The sequence below is a fragment of the Hypanus sabinus genome, chromosome X1, assembly GCF_030144855.1.
Source record: "Hypanus sabinus isolate sHypSab1 chromosome X1, sHypSab1.hap1, whole genome shotgun sequence".
NCBI lineage: Eukaryota > Metazoa > Chordata > Chondrichthyes > Myliobatiformes > Dasyatidae > Hypanus > Hypanus sabinus.
In genome coordinates this window covers 30,054,179-30,077,763 of record NC_082738.1, presented here as the reverse complement: position 1 = coordinate 30,077,763, position 23,585 = coordinate 30,054,179, and the positions used below count along the sequence as shown (strand labels likewise).

Here is a 23,585-nt window from a genome sequence, read left to right as displayed (position 1 = left end):
TTGTTACCTCCCAGGTGTCAGGGTCCAAGATATCTCGGATCAAGTCCTCACATTCTTAAGCAAAAGGGTGAGCAACCAGAGGTTGTGGTCCATATAGGTACCAATGATGTGGGTAGGAAAAGGGACGAGGTTTTGCAAATTGAGTTCAGGGAGTTAGGTGCTAAGTTAAAGGACAGGACTTCCAGGGTTGTGATCTTAGAATTGCTACCCTGGCCACATGCTAGTGAGGCCAGAAATAGGGAGATCATCCAGTTTAACACATGGCCAAGGAGTTGGTGTAGCAGGAGGGCATAAGACTTTTGGAACATTGGGCTCTCTTCCAGGGAAGGTGGGACCTTTACAGAAGGAATTGTTTGCACCGAACTGGAGGGGGAACTAATATCCTAGCAGGAATGCTGCACGGTGGGGTTTAAACCAGAGTTACAGGGAGATGGGAATTAGAGTGTCAGAACAGTTAGTGGAGAGGTTGTAGAGACAGATGTTGTTGAGACCTCAGACAAAGTCAGGAAGCAAAAGGTTGAGCATGGTGGGACTAATGTTCTGAGCTGTGTGTATTTCAATGCAAGAAGTATTGTAAGAAAGGCAGATGAACTCAGGACTTATCGACACATGGAATTATATTATCGCCATTACTGAGACATGGTTGCAGGAGGGGCAGGACTGGCAGCTCAATATTCTGGGATTCCGTTGTTTCAGACGTGATAGAGCCGGAGGGGTGGCGTTACTATCACGGCAATGCTCATTCAGGACAGATTGGAGAATTCGTGTAGAGAGGCTTTATAGATAGAAATGAGAAATAACAGAGGTATGACCATGTTAATGGTCACTCAATATTAAAGGCCACTCAATAGTCCGTGGAATTTAGAGGAACAAATCTGTAAAGAGATCACAGATTGTTACAAGAAACATAAGGTTGTGATACTTTCCACATATTGACTGGGACTGCCATACTGTAAAAGGGCTAGATGGGATCGAGTTTGTCAAATGTGTCAGGAAAGTTTCCTCATTCAGTACATAGAAGTCCCAACAAGAGTGTGTACAATACTTGATATGCTATTAGGTAATGAGACAGGGCAGGTGACATGTTTGTGCAGGGGAACACTTTGTACCTGGTGATCATAATGCTATTAGTTTCAAGGTTGCTATGGAAAAGGATAGGTCTGGTCCTTGGGGTGGAGTTGGAGAAAGGCCAATTTTGATGATATCAGAAAGGGTTTGGCAAGTGTGGATTAGAAGTGGCTGTTTTCTGGCAAAGAGGGAGGCCTTCAAAAGTGAAATTTAGAGAGTATAGAGTTTGTATGTTCCTGTCAGAATAAAAGGCTAAGACAACAGGTTTAGGGAACCTTGGTTTTCAAGAGGCAAAGCAGCAGCGAGGTCATGAACTTTATACAGATTGTAGAGGTGGTGTTTGCTGTCTTGGGTAGGTAAATTCCCAGGGCATGACAAGGTGTTCCCTCAGACCCTGGGGGAGGGGAGTGCAGAAGTTGCAGGAGCCCGAGTGGATATATTTATATCATCCTTAGCGACAGGTGAGGTACCAGAGGATTGGAGGACAGCTAATGTTTCGCAGTTTAAGAGTTTCTGAGAATAAACCAGAATATTACAGTATAGGCTAGTGAGCTTGGCATCAGTAGTGGGAAAGTTATTGTAAGGTATTCTAAGAGACTGAGTATATGAGTATTCAAATAGACAGGGATTGATTAGGGATAGGCAACATGGCTTTGTGCATAGTAGGTCATGTCTAACCAATCTTTATTGAGTTTTTTGAAGAAGTTACCAGCAAAGTTGATTGAGGCAAGGCAATGGTTGTTGTCTATGTGATCTTCAGCAAGGTATTTGACAAGATGAGGTAGTAAATTGGATTAGGCATTAGCTTTGCAGGAGAAGCCAGGGAGTGGTAGTAGATGGTTGCCTCTCTGACTGGAGGTCTGTGATTAGTAGAGTGTCACAGGAATCAGTTCTGGGTCTGTTGTTGGTCATCTATATCAACGATCTGGATGATAATGTTAACTGGGTCAGCAAATTTGCAGATGACACCAAGACTTGAGGGTGTAGTGAACAGTGAGAAAGGCTATCAAAGTTTGCAGTGGGATCTGGACTGGCTGCAAAGGTGGGCTGAAAAATGACCAATGGAATTTAATGCAGACAAGTGCAAGATGTTGCACTTTCGTAGGACCATCTAGAGTATGTACTAGAGTAGTAGTACCACAGTGAGTGGTATGACACTTGCAGTAGAACAAAAGGATCTGAGAATAGAGGTCCCTAATTCCTTTAAAGTGGCAGCACATGTAGAGAGGGTTGTTAAAGGGGTTTTTTGGCTTTCATATATGAAAGTACAGGAGATGGGATGTTATGTTGAAGTTGTGTAAGATATTGGTTAGGCCTAATTTGGAGTATTGTGTGCAGTTTTGGTCACCTAGCTACAGGAAGGTTGTCAATAAGGTTGAAAGAGTACAGAGAAAATTTCCAAGGATGTTGCTGGGACTGGAGGACCTGAGTTATAAGGAAAGATTGAATAGGTTAAAACTTTATTGCCTAGAATGTAAAAGATTGAGAGGAGATTTGATAGTTCTATAAAATTATGAGGGGTATAGATGGGGTGAATGCAAGCAGGCTTTTTCCACTGAGGTTGGATGAGACTACAACCAGAGATCATGGGTTAAGGATGAAAGGTGAAATGTTTAAGGAGAATATGAGGGGAAACTTCTTCACTGAGAGTGTGGAAGGAGTGCCAGTGCAAGTGGTAGATGTGATTTTATTTGCAACATTTAAGGGAATTTGTATAGGTGCATGGATGAGAAGGGTATGGAGGGCTATGGTCCAGGCCAGGGGTCAGCAACCTTTACCACTGAAAGAGCCACTTGGACCCGTTTCCCACAGAAAAGAAAACACTGGGAGCCACAAAACCCGTTTGACATTTAAAATGAAATAACACTGCATACAACGTTTTGTTTTGCCTTTATGCTATGTATAAACAAACTATAATGTGTTGCATTTATGAAATTGATGAACTCCTGCAGAGAAAACGAAATTACATTTCTGCATGCAACAAAAACATTTTGAACTCCGAAAAAAAGATGTTGGGTTGAAGGTTACTTTTAAGTAAAATACTCAACGTCTATTTGAGTCCTTCTTGTATTTATGAAAAACGCCAAACTTAAATTTGCCGCCAGCAGCAAACCAAAAATAACGTCAGCCAGCTGTCAACCTGAAAAATAAAAGGACTATTTCACTGAACAATGAAAACATATGAATATACGTAAAATAATAGGCAATTAAAATATTTATCATACTTGGTCAGGTTGACTCACACCTGACAATGCAGTCGTATTCAGTAGGGATGGATCGATGCTTAGGGGAGTGACCGGGAAGGATAATGTGTTTTTTTCCTCTCTGAACTCACAGAAGCGTTTCCCAAACGATGTTTGCATTGCGATGATTGCAGAATGTAAATACTCCGAATTTATCATGTCGTGACCTTGTTTGAACTCTCTCAAATTGGGGAAGTGAGACAATGTGCCTTTCTGTAAATCTCTGGCAAGCACTGTCAACTTGCGCTCGAATGCCAAAACATCCTCCAACATGTGCAGGGCTGTGCGTCCTTACCCCTGAAGAGCTGTGTTCAGCGTGTTCAGGTGCGCTGTCATGTCTACCATGAAGTGTAGCTTTTCCAGCCACTCTGGCTGTTCCAGCTCAGGAAAGGTGAGCCCTTTGCTGCCCAGGAAAGTTTTCACTTCTTCCAGACACGTGACAAAGCGTTTCAGCACCTCCCCTCTGGACAGCCAGCGATAAAAACACGTTGTAGCGGTGTGCTACACGCAGTCAGTAAACTGCAGTCAAAGATAGCTTTATTCGAACTAAACAGCCTTGCTTTTAAGCCTCCCTCAACCTGCCCCCCATGGGCGCGGATGCTGCAAAAGACACGTACTCACAAACCCCCGTAGGCTATCTCCCTTAGCCTGAACGCTGGCTAATTGTGAGCCGGTTCGGATGTGTCAGGAAATGGGTCGCCCGCCACAATGTCTTATTTAGATTGTACAAGATCACCATAATCTTCAAATTTAGAATTACATTTCAAAAACTAACAAACTAACATAAAATACATTTTAATTAAATATTGACCAATTATTTCCCAAAGCAACAGGGAGCCGCAGCACAGACGTAAAAGAGCCACATGTGGCTCCGGAGCCGCGGGTTGCCGACCCCCGGTCTAGGCATAGGTCGATGGGACTAGGCAGTTTAAATGGTTTGGCACAGACTAGATGGGCTGAAGGGCCTATTTCTGTGTTGTAGTTTTCTATGATTCTATTAATGCCACCTTGTATTCTATTCCCAAATCATTAGTAATCAGGTCTCCAATTGCTCTATTGCTCTTTGACTCCAGCTGAGAGCATTTTGCATCCAATTTGCCATCACACCCTGGATCCCAAGGACTGTAATCTTCTGGATCAGTCTCCAATGTGGGACATTGTCACAGGCTTTGCTAAAGCCCATGTAGACAAGCTCTGTTGCTCTACCTCAATTCCCTTGGTTACCTTTTCAAACAAAAATATCAATTTTGTGGGATGTGATCTCCCATGCACAAAGAATCACTGACTGTTCCTAACTGGTCCTTGCCTTTCCAACTACAACGTTCCTCAGGATCCCCTCTTGTAACTTTCCCACCACTGATGTTGGACTCACTGGCTCGTCCATGCAGCCCTTCTTAAATAGCAACATCAGCCACCCTCGAGTCTTCAGATAGCTCATTTGTGGGTAATGAAGATAAAAATATCTCTGTCTGGGTCCCAGCAATCTCTTCCCTTGCTTCTTGTAATATCTGAGGATACATTGGGTCAGGTGCTAGGGATTTTTCAGCCTTTATGCATTTTGAAATTGGCTGAGAAATGGCAGATGGAATTTAATCCAGACAAGTGTGAGGTGTTGCACTTTGGGAGGACAAATGAGGGTAGAACTTGCATAGTGAATGATAGGGCTCTGAGATGTGTAGTAGAGCAAAGAGATCTGGGAATACAAATCCATAATTCTTTCAAAGCTGTCAAACGTATATAGGGTAGTAAAGAGAGCTTTTGGCACATTGGCTTTATAAATCAAATACAGATGTTGGGATGTTATGTTGAAATTGGTGAGCCCTGATTTGGAGTATTGTGTGCAGTTTTGGTCCCTAGCTACAGGAAAGATGGAAATAAGTTTGAAAGGGTGCTGAGAAAATTTACAAGGATGTTGCCGGGACTTGAGGACCTGAGTTATAGGGAAAGATTGAATAGGTTAGAACTTTATTCCTTGGAGTGCAGGAGATTGAGGGGGGATCTTATTGAGTTCTACAAAATTATGAGGGGTATAGACAGGCTAAATATAAGCAGGCTTTTTCCACAGAGGTTGGATGAGGCTAGAACTAGAGGTCATGGGTTAAGGGTGAAAGGTGAAATGCTTAAGGGGAACCTGAGGGAACATGTCTTTACTCAGAGGATGGTGAGAGTGAAACGAGTTGCCTGTAGAAGTGGTGGGTGTGGGTTTGATTTCAACATTAAGAGAAATTTGGATAGGTGCATGGATAGGATGCAATGGTGGGCTATGGTCTGGGTGTGTGTTGATGTAACTAGACAGAATAATTGACACAGACTAGATGGGCAGTAGGGCTGGTTTCTGTTCTGTAGTGTTCTATGATACAACAACGGAAGAGGGTGTCGGGTGGTTGAGGAGGGAAGTGAATGTGGGGTAGGAGGGTTGTCGGGGAGGCTGAGAGGAGGGATGGCTGGTTGAGAGGTGACAAGGGTGTGAGGTGGATGAATGAAGGGGAAGTTGGGGTAGAAGAAGGGGGAGAAGGGATGGGTGTGAGGTGGGGAGGAGGTAGGGAGGGGAAGAATGGGATGTGAGAGGATGGGTGAGGTGAAGGAGGGGAGTGGCGAGAGGCTGAGGGTGCGGGTGAGATGGCGGGGAGGGAGGTGAGGTGTGTGAGGACAACAGGCGTGTTGGTGTGTCTCCTGACTCTCCCTTCTCTATTTCCCCAAGCCCTTCCAGGCGATGGAGAGCTACGGGTTGAGCCTATGCCTGCTGGATCCACACTCAGAGCCCCTCTCTGTCACCAATGTCCTGCTACATGTGGCCGAGATTCTGTTGCAGCTGGAAGATGCCCAGCTGGCAGGGGTAGGTGCTGGGGCAAGGGTGGGAAGGGAGTATGACTGGGAGCCTGGTGTGGGTCTGTGGACACCAGGGATCTGGAATGTGGGGAATGGAGGAACATAAATGGATTAGTATGGGGGTGGAGAAGGGTGCTGGCAATAGACAGGTTGGGATGGAGGGGTGACACGGCAGAATGGGAGAGGTGGGACCAATGAGTCCTTGGCTGGGTGGGGAGGGTGCTGAAGCACCAGTGGGAGGGCATGGCAGATATGGCAGGCAAACTCGATGTCCAGCTGTCTGCAGGGTTGAAGGAGGGGGAGTTGCTGGGTGGGTGGGTGTCTTCTGCCATTGGTTAGGGTGGTGAGACTATGTTGTGAAGCAGCCTCGTTATCATCTGTGCTCTCTCCCTTGCTCCCCACCCCCGATCTCTATCCCCAGACCTGTTTGGATGAAGCCGAGCTCCTCCTGAAGAGTTCGGATCCTGCTAAAAGTGACTACCCACTGGTGATGTCCACCTATTCTATCCTGCGCAGTCAGCAGCTCTACGCCACCCAGCAGGTATGTGGCTGCGCTGTCCGTCAGGGAAGATGTTTACAGGCCATGTATTTCAGATTGGAAGAGTGACACGACAGGGGAACAGGACCTTTACCTAACCGTTTACATCGATTCCTTTCTATTCCTCTGACATTCCTGCAGATCTAACCCCTCCTCCACATTGTACACCCACAAACGGAAAGGTAATTAACTTACCAACTCCATTCATCATTGGGTTGTGGGACGTACCCTGACCGGAGCACTCAGGGATAAACCACAGAGTCACGGAGAGTGTGCAAACTCCCACAGGCAGTGCCAGAGGTCCTGTAGCTGGAAGACAAAGGCTGTACCCATTGAACCACTGAAACAGGTACTCCAGCCCAATGATCATGATGACCAAGATGTCCATCTGAGCCAGTCTCATTTGCACACGTAGCAGATATAAGTTACAAACGATAAATAGCACTAAAGAGGAATAGTGAGGTAGTGATCCCTGGTTCACGGACTGTTCAAGCATCTTATGGCAGATGGGAAGAAGCTGTTTTGAATTGTTGAGTGTGGTCTTCAGGCCCATGCGCCCCTTGTTCTGTGGCAGTAACAGGAGGAGGGCATGTCCTGGATGGTTCAGGTCCCTAATGATGGATACCATTTTCTTGAGGCACTGCCTCTTGAAGATGTCCTTGGTGGTGTGGAGGGTTGTGCCTGTGATGGAGCTGGCTGAGTTTACAACACTCTGCAACTTCTCTCAATCTTGTGCATTGGAGCCTCCATACCAGGCTGTGATGTAACCAGTCAGAATGTTCTCAATGGTACATCTGTAGAAATTTGCAAGAGTCTGTGGCGTCCTCACCACAGACTCTTGCAAATAAGTGGGAGTCCTCAAACTCACAATGAGAAGTGCCTTCTTTATGATTGCATCAATATGCTGAGCCCAGGAAAGATACTCTTGAGATTTTTGGCTCTCTGAGCCTTTCTGTTATACCCTGTCCAAATTTTACCCACCTCTGTTGTCTCCTCTGGCAGCTCATTCCATATACCTTCTGCAAAACATGCCCCTTTAAATCTTTGCATTCTCAACTTAAACCTGTGCCTTAGAATTGTTGACTCCCCTGCAATCGGAAAATCCAACTTATCTATGCCCCTCTAGGTTTTATAAATGTTTATAGGGTTACCTGCCCCAGTCTCCTTCACTCCAGGAAAAGCAGTCCCAGCCTGTCCAGTCTCTCCTTGAATAATTCAAGCCCTCCAGTCCCAGTAACAAACTCAGAATCAGATCTTTTATCACTGACTTAGATTACATAAATGTTGTCTCCTGGCAGTATAGTTTAAAGATATGACATTACAGTAATTTGCAAAATAAATAGTGCAAAAAGAAAGGAATAAATAGTGTTTGTGGGTTCATAGACCATTCAAAAATCTGGATGGTGGAAGGGAAGAAACTGTTCCTGAAACATTGAATGTGAGTCTTTAGGCTCCTGGTCCTCCTCCCTGATGGACTTATTGGGAAGAGTTGTCATGATCCGGACATGCCCTCTTCTTGTTACTAACATGAGGGTCCTCAGTGATAGATGCTGCCTTGAGGCGCCATCTCTTGAAGATGTCCTCGATGGTGAGGGAGGGCTATACCTGTGAATGGAGATATCCGAGTGGACAACCCTCTGCAGCCTCTTGTGATCCTGTGCATTGGGGCTTTCTGAGATGCACTCAGTACAACTATAGAAATTTGTAAGAGTAAGGTCCTTGTGAATCTCATCTGCCTCATCCTTCCCATGGTCTGGTGACCAGAACTGCACATGCTATTCCAAGTGCAGTCTCATCAACATTTTGTATAAGTTCTGTCTAGACCAGGGGTCGGCAACCTTTACTACTGAAAGAGCCATTTGGACCCCTTTCCCACAGAAAAGAAAACACTGGGAGCCACAAAACCCGTTTGACATTTAAAATGAAATAACGTTTTTTTTTGCCTTTATGCTATCTATAAACAAACTATAATGTGTTGCATTTATGAAATCGATGAACTCCTGCAGAGAAAACGAAACTACATGTAACCCTTACCCACAGGCTGGTATATGTCTAGGGGAAAAAGGAGATCCAGCCACTCTCCAACCCACCTCCCGTACACGCAGGTGCTGTGAGAATCGAGTTAATGCCTCGCGCCCGCCAACAGTATCAAACCCACAACAAATACCGTTATGAAATACACTTTAAAGAGTTTACTAAAATTAAAAAAATAGTAGGCAATACAATATATATATATACAAGGAAAAAAACAAAAGGCGCCAACTTATCAAAGTTCAGTCTGTTTAGTGCACTCGTTGGAGCTCAATCAACGAACCAATCGACCCATCCTGCCGTCGCACCTGGGACCACCCCAGTGGTCTTACGAGCAGTCCAGCACACGTCCACCTTCCTCAGCGTCTTCTTCGGCCTCTCCCTTCCACCAAAAAAACCCGCGAAAAAAACCCTCCCCCAAATTCCCAGCATCACAAGACACAGTAACATTCCCCATTGATTAACAAATGAATACAATTACCATATCGGCCATTCTAAAGTGAAACAACGGTGAGAGAAACACTTATCCGACAAAGAAGCATTCCTACTTGTAACAAACCAAAGAGGCCATTCTGAGTAACATACACAGGACATTGTACATACATTTCTGCATGCAACAAAAACATTTTGAACTCCGAAAAAAAGACGTTGGGTTGAAGGTTACTTTTAAGTAAAGTACTCAATGTCTATCTGAGTCATTCTTGTATTTATGAAAAATGCCGAACTTAAATTGTCCGCCAGAGGCAAACCAAAAATAACGTCAGCCAGCTGTCAACCTGAAAAATAAAAGGGCTATTTCACTGAACAATGAAAAAATATGAATATACGTAAAATAATAGGCAATTAAAATATTTATCATACTTGGTTAATGGGATTTCTCCTCTGGACCTCAGCGCACAGCGTCTGCACATCAAGGCTGTATGACATCACCTTCATCTTTACACAGGATCGCAAGCCGTCATCTGTGAGGCGTGCGCGATGTTTGTTTTTAATAAAGTTCATGTTGGAGAACACCTGCTCACAATCATATGTGGATCCAAAGATCGACAGGACTCCAAGCGCATACTTTTTAATTTTTACATGAATGTCGGGGATAGCATTCCATGTTTCGAACACGTTTGTCCGGTTTGGGGAGGTTTTCAATATCACTCCATTTGTGATTCTTAGCAAGAGTGGCCTTCTGACGGGTAACATCTTCAAGGTCTGCCGTCAAGCGCCTAAACTTGGACACCCATATGTCTTTGTCCGCTAGGTCGGCCAGTTCCATTTCAAGATCAGGTTGACTCACTCCTGCCAATGCAGTCGTATTTAGTAGGGATGGATCGATGCTTAGGGGAGTGACTGGGAAGGATAATGTGTTTTTTTTTCCTCTCTGAACTCACAGAAGCGTCTCCCAAATGATGTTTGCATTGTGATGATTGCAGAATGTAAATACTCCAAATTTATCATGTCGTGAGCTTGTTTGAACTCTCTCAAATTGGGGAAGTGAGACAATGTGCCTTTCTGTAAATCTCTGGCAAGCACTGTCAACTTGCGCTCGAATGCCAAAACATCCTCCAACATGTGCAGGGCTGTGCGTCCTTTCCCCTGAAGAGCTGTGTTCAGCGTGTTCGGGTGTGCTGTCATGTCCACCATGAAGTGTAGCTTTTCCAGTCAGTCTGGTTGTTCCAGCTCAGGAAAGGTGAGCCCTTTGCTGCCCAGGAAAGTTTTCACTTCTTCCAGACACGCGACAAAGCGTTTCAGCATCTCCCCTCTGGGCAACCACCGGACTTTGTTGTGCAGCAGGAGATCAGAATATGCGCTTTCCAGCTCGTCCAGTAACAAACGGAATTGCCGGTGATTTAAATTTTTGCCATTATTTTATTGACAATCCGAATGACAACATCCATTACTTCTGTGCATTCCGGAGGAAATGTTTGAGCGCACAGTGCCTCTTGGTGCAAGATGCAGTGAAAAGTCAGCAGCTTTCTGTCCAGCGACTTCTGTCCAGGAAAGCCACAAATCCCTTGTGCGTTCCCGTCATATTCGGTGCCCCCATCAGTAGCTACTGACACCAGATGGGTGGTCTTTATTCCTTTGGCTCTTAAACAATTCAAGGCAGCCTCACAGATGTCCTCCCCCCGTGTTTGGCCTTTTAGAGGTATCAACTCAATCATTTCTTCCTGTGGCCCGGCAGAGTTTACATACCGGCAGAACAGCGCTATTTGTTCAATATCACCTTTGTCTTTAGACTCGTCACAGGCAATCGAGGGGGCCACAGCTGAATTGATGTCTTTAATTTGCTGTCTTGTGATGTCTTCTGCCATTTTCATGGTTCTGTCTTTGACAGTCTTTGCAGAGAGGGGCATATCCCTGATTTTCTGCACAATTTCACTCTTGTTTTTAAAGTCCGTGAATAGATGTTCTGAAATCTTAATGAAAGATTGTTTTATATATTCACCATTTGTAAACTGCTTCCTGTGCCTGACTATTTCCTGAGCGGCAACAAAACTGGCATATGTAGTTGATTTTTCAGACTTCATCCACTTCTTGAAATGATTTTTGCTCAGATCAACCTTCTGCATCAGTTCCGAAACGGCTTTTTTTCTCTCATCTCCATCCGGATATTTTTGAGCAAAGGCTGCGTGTTTATTCTGGAAATGTCTTGCGACATTTGACTTTTTGTTGTTTGCTAGTTTCTCATTGCATATTAAGCATACCGGTAAACCAGTTTCGTCAGCAGTGAAAGCAAATGAATCTGCCCACGTATCATTTAACGTTCTGTTTTCTTCAGTCACTTTTCTTTTTTTAGAATTCTCCATAGTTAGCCTACCTTGGATCGAAAAATTAAAGAATTCGTGCACTGGCGGGTGTCAGGCATTGGCAGTGGTGACGTATATTAATAGCGACAAAAACACGTTTTAATTAGATTGTACAAGATCAACACAATCTTCAAATTTAGAATTACATTTCAAAAACTAACAAACTAACATAAAATACATTTTAATTAAATACTCATCATTTATTTTCCAAAGCCACAGGGAGCCGCAGCACAGAGATGAAAGAGCCACATGCGGCTCCAGAGCCGCAGGTTGCCGACCCCTGGTCTAGACGATCAAAAGCCATGATAAAACCATCATTAGAACTATGGCCAGTCTATTTAGGTCTTAGGCTACAACAGGACATTGACAGGGTGCAGAGCAGGGCTGAGAAATGGCAGATGGAGTTCAATCTGGAAAAATGTGAAGTGATTCACTTTGGATGATCGAATTTGAAGACAGAATATAGGGTTAATGGGAGGATTCTTAACAGTGTTGAGGAACAGAGGATCTTGGGGTATTTTGCCTACAGATCCTTCAAAGTTGCTGCACAAGTTGATAGGTTGTTAAGGTGTTGGCCTTCATTAGTCGGATTGAGTTAAGTAGCAGTGAGGTAATGTAGCTCTGTAAAAGTCTGATTAGAGCACACTTTGAGTGTTATGTTCAGTTCTGGTCCCCTGTTACCGGAAGGATGTGGAAGCTTTAGAGAGGGAGCAGAGGGACCAGGATGTTGACTGGATTGGAGAGCGTGTCTTATGAGGATAGGTTGAGCAAAGGATGATGACAGATGACTTGATAGAATTATATAAGATTCTAAGAGACAAAAATTGAGTAGAAAGCCAGCACCTTTTCCAAAATGGCCAATACAAGAGGACATCATTTAAGGTGATTAGCAGAAAGTCTAGGTTGGTATTAGATGTAATTTTTTTTACACACGGTGAGGGGCGATGGTCGAGCCAGGTACATTAAGGGCATTTAAGAGATTCAGGCACATGGATGATAGTAAAATGAAGGCTAAATGGAAGGGTAAGGTCAGATTGATCTTGGAGTAGGTTAAAAGGTCAGCATAACATCATGTTCTGCAGGGCCTGTAATGTGCTCTGTTCTATCTGTCAGCACAGATGGCACTGATCTGGCTGTGGACTCAACTCCACCTACTTGCCTTTGCCCCATAATTTATATCAGTATTGGATAATTGACCATCCCTCACCCTCCACAGACAATGCTTGACCTGCCCAGCTCCTGCATTTTGTGTTTCATTCTGATCAATTTGAAGAAGGTCTCAAATTGGTAAATTGGTTTATTATTGTTGTATGTAGCGAGGTACAGTGGAAAGCATTTGGTTTGCATGCCGTCCATACAGATAATTTCCCCACATCAGAACATTGTAATTCAGAGGCAAAGCAACAATAGAATGCAGACTAAAGTGTTACAGACAGAAAGTGCAATAAGGTGCAAGGACCATGACAAGGTAGACAGTTAGGTTAAGAGTCAACCGTAACATAGTAGGGCACCGTTCAAAAGTCAAGTCTGATGACAGTGGGTAGAAACTGTCCTTGAGCCTGGTTGTACGTGGTTTCAAGCTTTTGTACCTTCTGCCCGATTTGGGGGAAGGGTAGTGGGGGCGATAAAGAGAGAATGTGGGTGGGTGGAATCTTTGATTATGCTGGTTGCTTTTAGCAGGCAACGGGAAGCGTAGACAGAGTGAATGGGGTGGTAGGCTGGTTTCTGTGGTGGTGTGTCCATGGCTCTCTGTGATCTTGGGCAGAAGTCTGTCTAACCCCTTGTTTATGTTCCCCCGTAGGTTGCTGAGGGGTTGACCCTGTTGCTGGAGGTCTTGCGGTCTCCTTTGCTCCAGACGCCCTCCAAGGTATGGTACCTGCTGAAGGCCAAGGCCCAACAGCTGACGGCTTCCTATCTCAGCCTGCCTGCTTCTATCCTCCCTGCCCAGCTGCGTGGAAAGCTCCAAGAACAAGGTAGGTCACTGAAGCATTCTAGCTTGGGCTGGGTGCCCCATTTTCTCACATATCATGAAGGGATATGGATCAGCAAGATTAAGTGTAATTAGCTTAATTTGTTCAACACTAAATTGAATAGAAAAACAAGCTGTGCACCTCTCATTATTTTATAAACTTCTATCAGGTTTCCCTTCAGTCTCTGCCGCTCCAGAGAAAACAAGGCAAATTTGTCCAACCTCTCCTTATAGCTCATATCCTCTAATCTAGACAGCCTCCTGTTAAACCTCTTCTGCACCCTCTCCAAAGCCTCTACACCAGTGTTTCCCAACCTTATTTTGCCCAGCTCCCCCTAAAGCACTTTCATGCTTTCCAACGCCTCTCTTAGGCACAATATACTTTCCAGCACCCTTATAGTGTAAAAACATGTGTACCATATGATTCTGCTCCAGTTTTTTATTTGTACCTGTGCGGTGTACAGCAGCTTCGATATCAATGTGACTCTTGAGCTTGATGGTCTTCAGCAAGAGTTGAAATATCTGGTTCATCGTGATAGCTAAAGCCTTGAGTCCCCACACGTAACAATATCCAAGCAGTTTCTGTGTTTTTGAGAGTATGTGGTTCACTGTACTGAAGCCTCTTTCAACAAGGTATCAGGATAGAAATGCAATGAAAGGGACTTTGGCTCTTCTCAAAGACCAGGTAACTTTGTATGACAGTGTAGTCACATTCCACTAAAGCTGACATTTTTAAAAAGCATTTCTGCTTTTTCATTCTGAATTTCAGTAGTTTCTTCTTGCAAGCTCTCTTCCTGTTCTTCCACTTCGCAAAGAACTGGGTTAATCCTTGAATCGATTCTGAGAATACTTCAGTGATTGCAGGTGTAAGCAGTACTCTTGCAAATCACCATCTGTGAAAGAGAGTGCCATACTTTCTATGCAGGGAAACTGTGAGAACACTCATCTCCCAATGTTTTGCTTATATATTTCCAATTTTTTGTAAAAGTGGACTCTGCACTTCTTGTCTGGATTAAATTGAAATTCTCACCCTGTAGTTTCATATATAGAATGTTCATTTTGTCATGCAGACTGGCTAGGTATGCCACATCTTCGCTTAGAAGTTAAATCTTATTTTCCAAGCTTTGTCGACTTTGATCTTTTTGACACTGTGGTTGAACTTTTGCTCAAAGAAGCATTTTAAGCAGCAGCCTTTTGACAGCCAATGCACTTCAGTGTGAAGAAGCAAGCATTCAAACTCTTGTTATCTTGGCAAAACTGGCAAAATATTCTGCTATTGAATGGATGAGCTTTAATTTTGTTGATAGCAGATATTACAAGAGTTGTGCTTGAAAAAAGTCACTGGCTGAGGTTTTTGGCTGCGAGATGTTAACAATGAATTACACAATGCATTGCAAACAGACTTGGAATTTCTTTTTTTCATAAATGTCACTAACCAGCATGGCGACCTGTCATATATGGTGTTCCATCTGTTGCACAAGAAATCATGCTCCTAATCAGAATACTTTTATCCTCAATATACATTTTGAGCTCATCGCAGATTGATTCTCTGTTGATATTTGTTTTCAACTTTTTACAAAAGAGAATTTCTTCATAAGCTTTTCCGTTTTTGATAAACTGTACATATGCCATTAGCAATACCTCGTTGTCTCACACAGTTGAATCATCCAATTGTATCCCAAATTCTGCTTTTTGTAGCTCTGCATAGTTGATACTCAATGACTTCACTCATTTTGTCAATACAACAAGCTACAGAGTTATTACTCGGAGGAATTGATCTTAAAATACTGGTATCCATTTTGAGAACAGTGTTGAGTTCTTCTGATACAGGAGGCATTATTAATCTTTCACTAATTGTATGAGATTTTCCATACTTTGCTGCTTATAACATTTCCAAAATGATAGCAATGAGACCACTATCAAGGTCGTTTTTTGCTTGGCAAATGACTCGAATTTGGGATACTTTTTAAATACTTCTTTCACCTTCTGGAACTGAGTAATACCATAAGTTGCCTTTTCAGGAAGTCTTTTATGGAAGTGTTCCTGCAATCTTGATGGTTTCATGGCTTCATTATAAATAAGACACATGGGGTGTCACGATCTGATGGGAACATAATAAAACCATGCCCCTGGTATATAACATTGCATTGATGCCCTTCCTGTAGTTCTGTTTCTTAGCAGGATTAGAATTCAAGGCTTCACTGCCTCCAGACTCGGGGATTGCGCCATACATATTTATCCATCATTAGTGGACCTCAATTAAAATTTAAAAATTAACATAAACAAGTCTTATGCCTCAAGTTAGGGTGCTGCTTACAGTCACCTCCTCCCCCGCCGACGACTTCTATTTATTCTAATGCCCCCTTAGGATACGTAACCGTCCCCATTGGGAATCACTGCCCTACACCCTTCCTGTAATGGGGCAACCAGAAATGAATGCAGTACTCCAGATGCAGCCTGACCAGTTTTATTAATCTGTGTCATAACTTCGCGACTCTTGAACTTAGTACCTTAACTGATAAAGGCAAGCATGTCATATTTTTACTACCTTTTTGACCTTTGCGACCATTTGTAGGGAGCTGTGGACTAGGACCCCAAGATCCCTCCATATTAATATTGTTCCTGCTATTAACTGTATTATCCCTTTATATTTGACCTCCCAAAGTGTAACACCTCATGTTTAGTCACCCCCCCCCACCCCCGAATCTCCAATGTTCTACAGAATAAGGACTCAGCCTGCCCAGCATCCTCCCAAAAACTCAGGTCCTCAAGTCTTCGTAAATTTTTTTACCAATTCTCCTGGAGTGTAAAATAGCAAGACAGTGTTCATGGACTATTTAGAAATCTGATGGTGGAGAGAAAGCATCCTAAAGAAACCTAAATTGTTGTGTGGGTCTTTAGGTTCCTATACCTCCTCCCCAATGGTAGTAACAAGAAGAGGGCATGTCCTGGATGGTGAGGTCCTTAGCGACAGATGCCATCTTCTTGAGGCATCGCCTTTGATGGTGAGGAGTGTTGTGCCTGTGATGGAATCGGTTAAGTCTGCATCCCTCTGCAGCCCCACATGAATACAAGGGAATGGAGGGCTATATATGATACACAGGAGGAGGTCAATCAAATTTGCATTGAGATTGGCACATCATGGGCCTAATGGCCTGTCTAATGCTGTTCTCTTCTATTTTATGTTTCCCCCTCTCCCCTCTCCCCCACTCCCCACTGCCCCTTCCTCCCCCCCTCCCCTCAACTTTAGGTTGGAGTTCAGCAGAAGCTGCCCTGACAGACTCCCACAAGATGCTGTGTGGGATCGTGATGCTTCTCTGCCCTGGCGTGCTGACATTTGGGAACACCCACCCTGAACTGACTTCCCCTCCGAACTCAGGTAACTTCCATTTCCCCAATTTCTGGATCTCGGTTTCTAGACCCACAGATCCTGCAGATTTGCCATTGATAAGGTGGTTAAGAAGGCATATGGTGTGTAGCCCTTCATTAGTTGGGGGATTAAGAGGCATGAAGTAACATTGCAGCTTTTGTTGAAATATGTTGAAGTTGTGTAAGACGTTGGTGGCGCCTAATTTGGAGTATTGTGTACAGTTCTGGTCACCTACCTATAGGAAAGATATCAATAAGATTGAAAGAGTGCAGAGAAAATTTACAAGGATGCTGCCAGGACTTGAGGACAGAGTTACAGGGCAAGGTTGAATAGGTTAGGACTTTATTCCCTGGAGTGTATGAGAATGAGTGGAGATTTGATTTTATCATTTACAAGTACAGCATGGTGACAGGTCTTTCTGGCCCAACTAGCCTGCAGCAATCAATAACAGCCATGTGACTTACTAATTCGAACATCTTTGGATCTTGGGAGGAAAAGGGAGCACCTGGATGAAGCCCATGCAGTCATGGGATGAATGTACAAGCCACTGACAGATAGTGGCGGGAATTGAACCCAAGTTGCTGACACTCTAACAGTGCTATGCTAATCACAGTTCTTAAAGAGGTATACAAAATTATGAGGAGTATACATAGGGTGAATAAATGTAGGTTTCTCCCCCTTCCCCCTGGGGTAGGTGAGGCTAGAGCTAGAAGTTGTAGGTTAAGGGTGAAAGGTGAAATATTTTAAGGGTAATCTTGGGGAGAATTTCACTCAAAGTGGTGCAAATGTGGAGTAATCTGCCAGCAGAGGTAGTGGATGTGGATTAAATTGTAATATTAAAGAGAAGTTTGGATAAGTACATTGATGAGAGGGGTATGGGGGATATGGTTTGGGTGCAGGTAGATGGGACTAGCAGAAGATCAGGGGACTAGATGGCCTAAAGGGCCTGTTTCTGTGCTGTAATGTTATATGTCTCTAAAACTCTAGTTAGACAACATTTGGCGTATTCTGTTCAGTTCTGGTTGCCTCATTATAGGAAGAAAGGATGTGGAAGCTTTAGAGAGGGTGCAGAGGAGATTTACCAGGATGCTGCCAGGATTAGAGAGGAAAGGTTGAGTGATCTCGGGCTTTTCTCTCTGGAGTGAAAGAGGATGAGAAGTAATTTGAAAGCGATATACAAGGTGATGAGATCGAGTAGATGGCCAGAGACTTTTTTTCCAGTGTGGCAATGACCAATACCAGAGGACATCTGTTTAAATCTGTTTAATGTGTTTGGAGGGAAGTTTAGGGGGGATGTTAGAGTTATGTATTTTTACACAGGTGTATTGGTTTATTATTATCACATGTACTGAGATACAGTGAAATGCTTCAAATCATTACACAGTGCATTGAGGTAAAACAAAGTAAAACAATATCAGAATACAGAATAAGAACATAAGAGATAGGAGCAGGAGTAAGCCAATCGGCCCCTCAAGCCTGCTCCGCCATTCAACAAGATCATGGCTGATCCAATCTTAACTCTAGTTATCACCGAATCCCACAAGGCAACAGTGCCAACCAACAGGGCACCATGCCGCCCATTTAATTTTATTATTCATCCTGCCCAAACCCATGTGATCACCCGGGGAAAAAAAAAACGATTTGCCAATTGAGGAGAAAAAATCTGGAAAATTCTTCTCCGACCCATCCAGGCTATCGAAAACTGGCCCGGGACATCACATGGATGATATAAACCTAGCCTCATGTCCACTTACCTGCTTGCTCACCGTATCTCCTAATGCCATTTTTATCCAGGAAAATGTCTATCTCCGTTTTGAATTTATTGAGTGTAGTAGCTTCCACAGCTCTCTGGGGCAGTAAATTCCACAGCCCCACTACCCTCTGAGTGAAGAAATTTCTCCGCATCTCAGTCCTGGAACGGCATCCCCTTATTTTAAGATTATGCCCCCTAGTCCTAGTTTCACCCATCATTGGGAACATTCTCCCCGCATCCACCCGATCAAGCCCCTTCACAATCTTATATGTTTCAATAAGATCGCCTCTCATTCTTCGGAACTCCAATGAGTAGAGTCCCAATCTACTCAACCTCTCATCATACATCAACCCACCCATCCCCGGAATTAACCTAGTGAACCTTCTCTGCACTGCCTCGACAGCCAGTTTGTCCTTTCTTAAATATGGACACCAGAACTGCACGCAGTACTCCAGATGTGGTCTCACCAATACCCAGTACAACTGCAGTAAGACCTCCCTGTTCTTATACTCCATCCCCCTAGCAATAAAAGCCAGCATTCCATTGGCCTTCTTGACCACCTGCTGCACTTGCATACTAACTTTTTGTGTTTCCTGCACCAGGACCCCCAGATCCCTTTGCACAGAAGCACTTTCCAGTTTCTCTCCATTTAGATAATAACTTGCTCTATTATTTTTCCTGCCAAAGTGCAAGACCTCACACTTGTCAGTATTATATTTCATCTGCCAAATGTCTGCCCAATCACTCAGCCTATCTATGTCCCCCTGCAGGGTTTCAATGTCCTCCGCACTCATTACACTCCCTCCCATCTTTGTGTCATCAGCAAACTTTGATACGTTGCACTTAGTCCCTTTCTCCAAATCATTAATATAGATTGTAAAGAGTTGGGGTCCCAACACCGACCCCTGCGGAACACCACTAGTCACCAACTGCCAGTCTGAGAATAAACCATTTATCCCAACTCTCTGTTTTCTGTTAGAAAGCCAATCCTTCACCCATGCCAGAATATTATCCCCAATTCCATGATTTTTTTTACTTTAAGTAATAATTTTTGGTGTGGCACTTTGTCAAATGCCTTTTGGAAGTCCAAATACACCACATCCACTGGTTCCCCTTTATCTACCCTATATGTTATGTCCTCAAAGAACTCCAACAAATTTGTCAAACATGACTTCCCTTTTGTAAAGCCATGCTGACTTTGTCCTATTAAGCTATGTTTATCCAAATGCCCTGTTACTGTTTCCTTAATTATCAATTCCAACATTTTGCCAACCATAGATGTTAGGCTAACTGGCCTATAATTCCCAGCCTTCTGTCTATTGCCCTTTTTAAATAAAGGAGTTACATTAGCATTTTTCCAATCTGCTGGGACCATTGCCGAGTCCAGCGAGTTTTGAAAAATTATCGCTAATGCATCCACAACCCTGACTGCCACTTCCCTTAAGACCCGAGGATGCAAGCCATCCGGTCCAGGGGATTTATCCACCTTCAGTCCCATTAATTTATCAAGTACCATTTCCTTGGTGATTTGAATCGTAGTTAGCTTCTCTCTCCCTAGAGCCCCCTGTTAATCCAGTGTTGGGATATTTTGAGTGTCCTCTACTGTAAAAACTGATACAAAATATTTGTTCAGCGTTTCTGCCATCTCCATGTCCCCTACCATTAATTTCCCGGTCTCATCTTCTCGGGGACCAACATTTACTTTAGCCACCCTTTTTCTTTTTATGTAACTATAAAAACTCTTACTATCTGCTTTTATGCTTTTTGCCAATTTACTTTCATAATCTATCTTCCCCTTCTTAATCAATCTTTTTGTTATTTGCTGCTGATCTTTAAAAGCTTCTCGATCTTCAATCTTCCCACTAGATTTAGCTACCTTATATAACTTTCTTTTTAGTCGTATACTTTGCTTTATTTCTTTACTTAGCCACGGATAACTAATTTTTCTTTTACACCCTTTTTTCTTCAATGGAATATATTCTTCTTGATAGTTGTAAAATAACTCCTTAAATATACACCACTGATCAAGTACCGATCTACCCTTTAATCTATTTTCCCAATCCATCTTAAGCCATTCCGCTCTCATACCATCATAGTCTCCTTTATTTAAGCTCAGTACGCTTGTTTGAGATCCAGCCCTCTCATCCTCTAATTGAATATGGAATTCGACCATGTTATGGTCACTCATTCCAAGGGGATCTTTTACTAGGACATTTTTTATTAGTCCTGTCACATTACACAGGACCAGATCTAAGACTGCTTGTCCCCTTGTCGGCTCAGTAACGTATTGTTCAAGGAACCCATCCCGAATACATTCAATAAACTCTTCTTCAAGGCTGCCGTGTCCGACTTGATTAGTCCAGTCAATATGAAAGTTAAAATCCCCCATAATTATAGCTGTTCCCTTATTACAAGCCCCAACTATTTCCTGATTTATGCTCCGACCAACTGAGTTACAGCTGTTTGGAGGCCTATAGACTACTCCCACCACTGCTTTTTTCCCTTTACTATTTCTTATTACTACCCAAATTGTTTCGTTATCCTGATCCTTTGAGCCAATATCATTTCGCTTTATTGCAGTGATTTCTTGCTTTATTAACATAGCCACCCCACCTCCTTTTCCTTCTTGCCTGTCTCTCCTAATTGTCGAATACCCTTGTATGTTTAATTCCCAGTCCTGGTCACCCTGCAGCCATGTTTCCGTAATTGCCACAATATCATAACCATACGTAATTATTTGTACCGTCAACTCATCAATTTTATTCCTAATACTATGTGCATTCAAATAAAGGACTTTCAAATATGTTTGACACTTATTTCCTACCTTTTCCTTTTGTACAACTTTACGCTTATCTCCGTACATTCTTTCCCCTCCTGTCACACTCTGTCTTTTTATTCCTCCACTTTTACCTACATCCATTACCTTCTCCATTGTCTTTTTAATTATTTGCTCTCTAGAATCCTCCCCCCACTAGTTAGTTTAAAGACCTCTCTGCAGCCCTAGATATATGATTCGCCAGGACACTAACCCCAGCCCGGTTCAGGTGAAGCCCGTCCCTCTGGAACAGTTCTCTCCTGTCCCAGGACTGGTGCCAGTGTCCCAAGAAGCAAAACCCACTTCTCCCACACCAGTCTTTGAGCCACGCGTTTAACTCCCTAATTTTATTTAACCTAGCCAAACTTGCTCGTGGCTCAGGTAATAATCCAGAGATTATTACCCTTGAGGTTCTGTTTTTTAATTTGACCCCTAGCTGCTCATATTCCTGTAACAGAACCTTCTTTCTTGTCCTATCTATGTCATTAGTACCGACATGTACTAAGACAACTGGATCCTCGCCCTCCCACTGCAAGTTTCTATCCAGCCCAGAAGAGATATCCTTAACCCTGGCACCAGGCAGGCAACATAGCCTTCGGGACTCTCGCTCTCGGTTGCAGGGAACCCTATCTATCCCCCTGACGATACTGTCCCCTATTACTACAACATTTCTATTGACTCCCCCCTCTGGAATGGCCCCCCACTCCATGGTGTTATGGGCAGGTTGCTCATCCTCCCCACAGTCCCCGCTCCTGCCCTCACAGGGAGTTAAAGCCTCGAATCTGTTGGACAAGAGCAAGGCCTGCATCTCCTCCAGCCCTACCTCCTGGATTCCTGATTAAAGTATAACAGCTGCAGAGAAAGTGCAGAGCTGACAGACAATAAGGTGCAAGATCATAATAAGGTAGATTGTGAGGTCAAGAGTCCATTTTATCGTACAAGAGGTCTATTCAAGAGTCTGATTACAGTGGGAGAAAAGCTGTCCTTGATCCTGATTGTGTGTGCCTTCAGGCTTTTGTGCCTGGAATGGACTGCCAGGCATAGTTTTAGAGGACATTTAAGAGACTAATATAGGCAAATGGTTGCAAGAAAAACAGAGGGTTATGGGTAAAACACTCCAAATGCTTGGAGGAACAGCAGATCAGGCAGCATCAATGGAAATGAATAAATAGTTGACGTTTTGAGCTGAGACTCTTCATCAGATTATGGGCCGTGTAGGAAGGAAGAGTTAGATTGTTCTTGGGGTAAGTTAAAAGGTCAGCATAACATCATGGGCCGAAGGACCTCTTCTTTGCTATACTGTTGAAGGGACATTAGCTGAGCCAGTATGGAAGCAGAATCTCAATCCGAAACAACTGTGCTCCATTTCTCTCTACAGATGCTGTCTGATTCACTGAATTCCTCCAGCTGTTTGCGTTTTCACATTTAATTGTCTTTGTAGTTTTGTTGCTGCTTTATAAAACTCTGGTTAGGCCATATCTGGAGTATTGTGTACAGTTCTGGTTGTCCCATTACAGGAAGGGTGTGGGGGCTTTGGAAAGGGAGCAGAAGAGGTTCACCAGGATTAGAGAGCATGAGCTATAACGAGAGGTTGGACAGTCTTTTGTTGTTTTCTCTGGGGTGGCTGAGGCTCAGGGGAGACCTGATAGGGTTTATAAGATTGAGATGCATAGAGTAGACAGGGAGTAACTTTTTCCCTGGGTTGAAATGCCTAATACTAGAGGGTATGCATTTAAGGTGAGAGGGAGTAAGTTTAAAGGAGAAATTGTTTTTTTTTACAGAGAGCAGTTTAAGTCAAGCATTTAATTACTAGTTTAATTAGTTCAGCACACGATCATGAGCCAAAGGGGCTGTCCCTGTTCTGTGTTCTATGAAATTTTGGTGAGTTGCCTCAGTGTATCTGGTAGATGGTATATCCTGTGTATGAATGTAGAAAATTACAGCACAGTACGGGCCTTTCAGCCCACAATGTTGTGTTGTTCTTTTAAGCTACTTTAAGATCAATCGAACCATTCCCTCCCACAGTGCCATAGCCTTCCATTTTTCTTACACCTGTGCTTATCTAAGAGTCTCTTATATGGCCCCAACATTATCTACCTCTACCACCACCCCTAGCAGTGCATTCCATGCATCCGCCATGTCAAAAAACAATTTTGTGTCTTCTCTCT

General features: G+C 43.5%; 1 protein-coding gene across 1 annotated transcript in view; it reads left to right on the top strand.

Annotated features, from left to right (window-relative positions):
- Window positions 1-23,585, top strand: part of espl1 (extra spindle pole bodies like 1, separase) — a 65,335-nt gene that overhangs the window by 16,601 nt on the left and 25,149 nt on the right. Inside the window, exons 11-14 of the mRNA XM_059956188.1 lie at window positions 6,013-6,147; window positions 6,562-6,681; window positions 13,312-13,483; window positions 16,730-16,858. Of these exons, the coding sequence (XP_059812171.1) occupies window positions 6,013-6,147; window positions 6,562-6,681; window positions 13,312-13,483; window positions 16,730-16,858 (556 nt within the window). The remainder of the gene's footprint in view (window positions 1-6,012; window positions 6,148-6,561; window positions 6,682-13,311; window positions 13,484-16,729; window positions 16,859-23,585) is intronic.